Source organism: Peromyscus leucopus, chromosome 3, assembly GCF_004664715.2.
Source record: "Peromyscus leucopus breed LL Stock chromosome 3, UCI_PerLeu_2.1, whole genome shotgun sequence".
In the NCBI taxonomy this organism is placed as follows: Eukaryota; Metazoa; Chordata; class Mammalia; order Rodentia; family Cricetidae; genus Peromyscus; species Peromyscus leucopus.
Window position 1 is genome coordinate 24,164,670 of NC_051065.1, and position 8,830 is coordinate 24,173,499.

The window sequence follows — 8,830 nt, forward strand, 5'->3', positions numbered from 1 at the left end:
AATATTGGAACTAACAACAATCAAGTCAAAATGTTTCAACAAATTCAAGACACTTCACAAAAGAAAGCTGCCATGCTTTGTGGGCCATATTAGAGCTCACTCCAATCTTCCTGGTCCTTTAGCTGAGGGTAATGCAATGGCTGATAAGTTAACAAAGATAGCATTATTCCAAGTGGAAATGGCTCAACAGTCACATGCTCTTCATCATCAAAATAGCAAAAGCTTAAGAAAGCAAATCAAGGGGCTGGAGAGATAGCTCAGAGGTTAAAAACACTGACTGTTCTTCCAGAGGTCCTGAGTTCAATTCCCAGCAACCACATGGTGGCTCACAACCATCTGTAATGAGATTTGGCACCCTCCTCTGTATACATAATAAATAAATAAATCTTAAAAAAAAAAAAAGCAAATCAATATTACCAAAGAAGCAGCTCGTCAAATAGTTAAACGATGTGGGATATGTCCAAAATATTTTCCTGTCCCTCACTTAGGGGTAAACCCTTGAGGTCTTCTTCCTAATCATCTATGACAAATGGATGTTACTCATATTGCAGAATTTGACAAATTAAAATATGTACACGTGACCATTGACACTTATTCAGGATTTTTAATGGTTAGTGCACAACCTGGGGAAGCTACAAAACATGTAATTATGCACTGCTTGAAGTGTTTTTCGTATATGGGTATACCAAAAATTATTAAAACTGATAATGGTTCTGGATATAGTAGTAAAGCATTTCAACAATTTTGTACCCAATGGGAAATCGTACATAAAACAGGTATTCCTTATAATCTTCACGGACAAGGTATTGTAGAAAGGGCTCATAGCAGTCTTAAAACACAACTTCAAAAAATAAAAATAAAAGAGGAAGAAATTTACCCTCAATCGCCACATAATACATTAAATCATGGGGGTTTTTTTGTTCTGAACTTTTTGAATATGGATGTTCATGAACAGTCTACCACAGATAGATTTTGGCACAGTGGCACCCAAGTGACTTTTGCTCAAGTGAAATGGAAAGATCCCTGCTCGGGATTATGGACGGGTTCTGATCCTGTGTTAATATGGGGTCGAGGACATGTTTGTGTTTTTTCACAAGAGGAGAATGAAGCTCGGTGGTTACCGGAGCGTTTGTATGGAGCGTGGACCTAAGAAAAGTCAGCTCCAATGACGTTCCTATAAAGGAACCAGAATGAAAGTGGCCCGATTAGTGTTTCTGAGGTTTTGTCACTGGTTAATGCAAACAGTGAGGAAATAGAGTTCGGAGCTGTGCCGCTTTTGACTTTACTAGCTCCTTTAGAAAAATACTTTCTATCACCTAATAGCTGTGCAGTATTTTGCAAAGAGCTTTACAGCAGCTAAATATGGTAATTTCACCCTCAGCATGAAGTGAAGTTTTTCAGTAGAACAAGCCAAAAGTACTGCTGTAATAGAAATGTTTGTCTGAATTGAAGCACTTAGGGGAGCTATTATGAACTTGGGTGAAGGGACAGCCTCTAGTTAAAGATCGTTTACCGCTGACAGTGCATCTTTACTGGTTCAGGAATGGCCGAGAGAACTCAGCAACTTTGGGGTGTGGCTTCGTCCCGAGAATGTTACAGTCCCCTAACAAGTATCATAACTCTAACGACAACACTCACTAAATCCCAGTGTTATAGCAAAGCTGACTATAAACTCTAAACTTTAGAAATGATGTATGTACTTCCTGTCTAGTTAAGAGAATATTTCTAATAGAGATAGCGATAATTAAGAGTAAGAAGTAGAAAAAGATGAAAATAAGATATATGAGTTTGTAGAAATTATTCTGTCTTGTTAGATCTGTGTTAAGAAATTCTTTAGGTGTTTGCTAAGTTAAATATATGCTAATGATATCCCTATATAAGTTTGTAAAATAGATCTATAGAGTTCCTTTAAGAATATAAGCTTGCAAGAAGTATCTAAGGTAGTCTTAAGACATGTAATAATGAGTTTGTAAGAAGTAAAGAAGCTAGTTGTAAATGTAAGTTTAAATAAATAATAAGATGGAATGAATATAAGTATATAAGAAGTAATAAGAAATATATTTGCTAAAGTAGTTTTATAGTTTCCTTAAGGAGTATAAATAAGTAGATGTTAATGTTATATGTGAATTTGTAAAAATGTGTAAATGTTGAGTGTGTTTATGCTTAAGCACATGTTATATGTGAGTTTATGAAAAAGTGCAAATGTTAAGTGTGAGTCTATTAATGTATATGGTGAAAGAACCTGAGACACAGAAGGTAGTGTCCTAGTAGACTGCAAAGTAGGTAGTCTGAATGGTTTCAAAAGCTCCAGAAGCTGCTAAGAAGCTAAGGATGGTGGACATCAGAACCACAATAAGGCATCTGCAGCTGAGATTCATGGAAAATGAACACAACACAGAAAAACCTAAGCTAACAGCAAATAACAGCAAACTTGCAGTTTAAAATATTACTGTAACTAAGAAGGTCTCTGACTTGAGGATGAAAGTTGCAGAGATACTTGTTTGGGCTAAAATTGTTAACTGCAAAATTTTGGTTGTAAAACTTCTCTGTAGCATTAATCCTCAAAGGTCTTATTAATAAAAACAAACCCAGAGCCAGGTATTGGGGTGAATCCTGGAAGATGAGAAGAACAAGCCACAGCTACCTCACCTCACCAATTCCTCAGCTGATCCTCTTTCCTCAGACTGGAAGCCTCTGTGTGCTCATCCAAATGGGTCTCGACTGAACTGTTGCTAGAAGCCTTAACCAGGCTAGTTCCTGGTCCTTATGCCTTATGTACCTTTCTGCTTTCTGCCATCACTCCCTGGGATTAAAGGCGTGAGTTACCAAGCCTGGCTGTTTCCAGTGTGACCTTGAACTCACAGAGATCCAAATGGATCTCTGCCTTTGGAATGCTAGGATTAAGGGCGTGAGTGCCACCATTTTCTGGCCTCTGTATCTAGTGGTTGTTCTATTCTCTGACCCCAGATAAGTTTATTAGGGTGCACAATATTTTGGGGAACAAAATATCACCACACGTCTCTTCATATTTGGAAGTGAAAGCCTGATACCAGAATTTACTTTTTTTGAACCTTTTGAACTTAAAATAATGAGATAAAACTACAAAAAGATTTTGGTTATGGATTTCTTCATATTTAGAAGGCTAGTACCAGAATTTATCATTTGAATTTTTGGACTTAATGAAATGAACAACAGATTTCATTGCAATGGGACAATTTTGAGTTTACTTATAGTAATGACCTAGGAACTGTTTTCTGGAATTGGGTTAAAAATGGAACTGTTTAAATGAAGAAATTTATTGTTTCTACCTAGACTAAAGATCCAGTTTTGTGTATGCATATATGCTTTATTAACTGGTGATTCATGAATTGTTTTATGGGACTGTTTATGTAAAAATGGAATTACTTATGGAACTGGTTTTGTGTTACAAATGGAACTGTTTAAAAGGAAAAGTTTGGGTTTTCTAACTAGGCTTTGAGATTTTGTTTAAAAAATTATAAAGAAAAGGGAGAGTTAATATTCCTTAGTCTATTTAATTTAAAAAATAATTTCTTATTTGAGTGAATTAATGTTATGTTTTGTTAATAAGAAATGCAAATGGGGGGCTGGAGAGATGGCTCAGCGGTTAAGAGCACTGGCTGCTCTTCCAGAGGTCCTGAGTTCAATTCCCAGCAACCACATGGTGGCTCACAACCATCCATAATGAGATCTTCTGGCCTGTAAGCATGCATGTAGGCAGAACACTGTAGACATAACAAATAAATAAATAAATCTTAAAAAAAAAAAGAAATGCAAATGGGTATACTAAAATTTAAAGTGTAAAGAGTTTTATTATGAAACTGCTTTTGTATGTTTTGCTAAAAGTTTTCAAAGTGTTAATGGTTAGATTGAGAATACTGCATTTCATGATTAGGACCACGGGCCTGAGTGCAGGTGTCTGAGATGGTCTGCACTTGGCTGTGCTGGGGGAGGAGCTCTTTTGCTCCACCCCCTTGGCGTCTCTATAAATACCCTGGGGCAGAGACAGTCGGCGTCCATTGGAAAAGGTTCAGGCCCTCTCGAGGCTGTCCTTTATTTTCTGTTTATCTCCGCAACACAAATCCTTCTATTTAATATTTCCTGCTGCTGGCACTCAAGAAAACTCTGGGGAACTGTGGGGTTGGTGGGTAAACGCCCACAGATAGGTAACTTGGGAATTTTGTTTGATACTCTGTATTTGCTAGGAGAATAACTATAGTTAAAAAGCAAATAGTGGCTCTCTGGGGGAGCGAAGGCGGTGAGGTGGTAAGATAAGGCTTTTTCTCTGGTCTTCCCTTCACCTTGAGGACCTTTCTAAAGACTTTGCAAGACATGGACTGATTGCTTCCTGCTGCTTGAGTTGTAGCGCTTTGGGTCGCCATGGGCAAGTCGGATTTCCTGAGCCCCAAGGCCATCGCGAATAGAATTAAGTCCAAAGGACTCCAGAAGCTTCGCTGGTACTGCCAGATGTGCCAGAAACAGTGCCGGGACGAGAATGGCTTTAAGTGTCACTGTGTGTCTGAATCTCATCAAAGACAACTGTTGCTGGCTTCAGAAAACCCTCAGCGGTTTATGGATTATTTTTCAGAGGAATTCCGAAATGACTTTCTGGAACTTTTGAGGAGATGCTTTGGCACTAAGAGAGTCCACAACAATATTGTCTACAATGAATACATCGGCCATCGAGACCACATCCATATGAACGCCACTCAGTGGGAAACGCTGACCGACTTTACCAAGTGGCTGGGCAGAGAGGGCTTCTGTAAAGTGGACGAGACACCAAAGGGTTGGTACATCCAGTACATAGACAGAGACCCGGAAACTATTCGCCGGCAACTGGAGTTAGAAAAGAAGAAGACGCAGCATCTTGATGATGAAGAAAAGACTGCCAGATTCATTGAGGAGCAGGTGAGAAGAGGTCTGGAGGGAAAAGAGCAGGAGACGCCCGTTTTTACAGAATTAAGCCGAGAAAATAATGAAGAAAAAGTCACATTCAATCTGAATAAAGGAGCAGGCCGCTCATCGGGAGCAATATCGATCAAGTCAAGCTCTTTGGGACCGAGTGCACTGAAGATGCAGGGAAGTGCAGTCTCAGTGAGACGGAAAGAGTCTTCCCAGAGCTCGGCTCAGCCTGCAAAGAAGAAAAAGAAGTCCGCACTGGACGAAATCATGGAGCTTGAAGAGGAAAAGAGAAGAACTGTGCGAACAGACGCCTGGCTACAGCCTGGAATCGTTGTGAAAATTATAACCAAGAAACTTGGAGAGAAATACCACAAGAAGGGTGTGGTTAAGGAAGTGATTGACAGACACACAGCTGTGGTAAAGATGATTGACTCAGGAGACAGGCTGAAACTGGACCAGACTCATCTAGAGACTGTCATTCCAGCACCGGGGAAAAGAATTCTAGTTTTGAATGGTGGCTACAGAGGGAATGAAGGCACCCTGGAATCCATCAATGAAAAGGCCTTTTCAGCCACCGTAGTCATTGAAACCGGACCTTTGAAAGGACGCAGAGTGGAAGGGATCCAGTATGAAGACATATCTAAACTAGCTTGAGCTTGGAAGTTGGCCAACAATACATTGAAATCGTGGAGCATCAGGTTGATGTTAGTCAAGGTACCGTGTAATGGGTAGTTGTTTGGATAAATTTATAATAAAATCTAGTGTTTTTTTAAGTGTCAAAACTATCATTTTATCTTTGTTCCCTTTTCCTTCATAATACTCCTATGATGGTTTTTTGCCATCATTAAAGAACACTATAGTAAAGTGTCTCATGTAAGACAATTTGGAAAAAATAGCAAATTCGTTTACCACATTAGTGTCTGTGTGTTTCTAATCAGGCAAGCTTGACCTTCATTCGGCTAACTCAGAGTGATGTATCTCTTGCTAGAAAAAGACCAGTTAAGAAATCCTTTAGAGTCTGTTGAGGTAGCTCAACAGTGAAGAGTACCGACTTTTCTTCCAGAGAACCCACTTTACATTCCCAGCACCTACATGGTGACTCACAACCATCTGTAACTCCAGTCCCAGATCCTGTGCCCTCTTATGGCCAGTGCATGACAAGCTGAACAGACGTCCGTGAGGTCACATATTGAGCTATAAACAGAGTCAGGCTGTGGTAGCCCACGCCCTTAATCCGATCACAAGGCAGGCAGAGTCTCTGTAGTCAAGGACACAGCCAAGTGTGACAGGAGCCTTTAATCCCAGTACCAACCATAGAGACTTGGAGGTCTGTATAGACAGGCAATGACGAGGAAGTCATGAGGCTGGGTTTAGAGCCAATGAGAAGGATGAACAGGAAAGCAATAAAAACGCAGGTTAGGCAGAAAGAAGCTCTCTCGTGTGGGAAACTACAGCTTGGTGGTAAGCTAAGGCTAGTCAGTGGCTCTTCGCTGATTCTCTGATCTCTTTGGCTATTACCCCTGTATTTGGCTCTGTGTTTCTTATTTACTAAGACTGTTTAGAATTTCATCTACAGGCAATTAGGTTAAAATTTATATTTATGTGTAATCCACTTCTTATACAAAACAAATCCCCTAACACAATGGAGTTGCATGGTACCTTGACTAACATCAATTTGATGCTTTACGATTTCAATGTATTGTTAACCAATTTCCAAGCTCAAGCAAGTTTAGATATATCTTCATACCGGATCCCTTCCACTCTGTGTCCTTTCAAAGGTCCGGTTTCAATGACTATGGTGGCTGAAAAGGTCTTTTCATTGATGGATTCCAGGGTGCCTTCATTCCCTCTGTAGCCACCATTCAAAACTAGAATTCTTTTCCCCGGTGCTGGAATGACAGTCTCTAGATGAGTCTGGTCCAGTTTCAGCCTGTCTCCTGAGTCAATCATCTTTACCACAGCTGTGTATACGCGCGTGCTCGCACATACACACATTTAATAAGATACTGCTTAATTCTATTAACTTAGGGTTTTTTTTTTTCATTTATGGTTTTAAAGAACTATGTTGTGTGTGTATGAGTATTTGTGTGTACGCCAAACATGTCAGGACTTTGCACAGGTCAGAAGAGGGCATTGGATCTGGAACTGGAGTTACAGATGATTGTGAACTGATATGTGGGTACTGAAAACTGAACTTGGACCCCCTCTGCAAAAGCAGAAAATGCTCTTCACTGCTGTACCTTTGCATTTCCAGTCTTTACCCTAAAGAAAACTGACTTAGTTTATAGTCATTTTAAAACAGTCTTTAAAACTTTGAAAAAAAAAAAAACTTGTAACTCGGGTATAATCTCAGTTAAGACTTGTTTTTCTCAGTTAAGTTTTCCCATTCATTAAGATAAAATTCACAATTAATTGACTTGGTTTAATAGTAACTGTGTGACTGATACTGGGGCCAAGCTCGTGAACATAGGCCACACAGGGCCAAAAGACAGCTAATACGTCTCGCAAATAGCAGATCATTGTTAGTCGGCTGAGGTCTCAATTGTTCCTACTGTATGTAACTAAAGATCAAGTTGTGGTTGTTCCCGGGATCCTCTAAAGAATGAACAGGCTTACTTAGGGAGAGAGCTGTTCTTTTCCAGCTGTCCTCACTAAGTTGTTGGTCCTGTTTGAAATCCAAGCTTGATTATTCATTTAAAATGGAAAATAAATCAACATTTTTTTCTGGTCTCAAGAGGGATTACATATGACAGTTACTGATAAAGTTACTTTTATAAGTGATGAATGTTGAAACATCAACTTTTCAAGGCTGGTCACACGAGTTACACGTATGAGATTGATTTCACAGAACAGCTCTATGGAACTCTTCTGTAGAACTGCTACTCTGAGTTGGCACGTAGATGCATCTCTAGTTTGGGCAGGGTTGTCTCTACAGCAGAGGAGTTCAGTGTAGACCTGTAATGAGGCAGCTACAAGAAGTAATGTCCCCTGTTTATTCAGTATTCACCCACAGTCTCATAACTGACCCTCCTGTGTACGAACATTCAACAGTAGATGGATTTTCACAGTAAACACCAGCTCCTGGGGGTGACTCGATGGCAGCTTGACTCACCAACCACTTCCTGGGTATCACCTTGACTAACACACATCATCTGAGTATAAGCTCTTGAGCCTTCTTTGCAAATGTTTATTTTCTTCAGGTGGGTTAGAGGCCTTTCAGACCACTCTAACATCTGGGTTTGTTTTGAGTTGCTGGAGCTGAGGAAAACTGCAAAAAGGGTAAAGGGAGAAAATGGGCATGTACAATTCCCCAAACTGTAAACCCTTAAGGCTGTTTGAGAAAGCTGGAGAGCTGAGGTACACAGTCATCCTTGTAGTGCCCGTCGATGAAAACTTTCGCACTGTTGTGCACAAATCAGCAGGGAACATCTGTTCCAAACACTGTATCTGCCCTGTAGTCCTTCTGTAAGCCTCTGAAAGGAAAATGGCGGCTATGCTTAGGGAAAAGTCAACACAGGAACGAGGCACAGCTGGACACAAGTAGGCTCTTTCCCTTTTCTTTGTGCCTTTCTTCTCTCTACCCACCCCCTACTCCTTCCCTGTCCCCCAAGTTAAAAGAGGTGTCCATGTCAGTGTCTAGGGGTTGGTGCTAGAAGAACAAAGAGTAACCAGTGTGTCCTCAGACAATTAGCCCTATAGAAACTGGCCTGTAGGGGTCCTTCCACCAAGGTAACAGTGGCAAATGGATAGTAAACAAGGGCTAGTCTGTACTATGTGATACACCAGAGCACCTCCTCTATTTATGGATATGTTTGATTTAAGAGTGATGCCAGGTATTTATGAGCAAATTCAAGTCTTCCCCTTGGAGAATGAAGAAGCTAAAATTTAAAAAATACGTACGGCACATTGC

The 8,830-nt window shown here is 40.2% G+C and overlaps 1 protein-coding gene across 1 annotated transcript; it reads left to right on the forward strand.

The window, feature by feature from the left end:
- Positions 1-4,314: 4,314 nt before the first annotated feature.
- Positions 4,315-5,661, forward strand: LOC114687985 (DNA/RNA-binding protein KIN17-like). The gene has a single exon (XM_037203423.1). It carries the CDS (start codon positions 4,399-4,401, stop codon positions 5,572-5,574), a length of 1,176 nt encoding a protein of 391 aa, XP_037059318.1. The 5' UTR covers positions 4,315-4,398; the 3' UTR covers positions 5,575-5,661.
- Positions 5,662-8,830: the final 3,169 nt, after the last annotated feature.

Bases quoted from the DNA above. Each gene is read 5' to 3' on its own strand.
- LOC114687985 (XM_037203423.1), top strand. From the start codon at position 4,399: ATGGGCAAGTCGGATTTCCTGAGCCCCAAGGCCATCGCGAATAGAATT.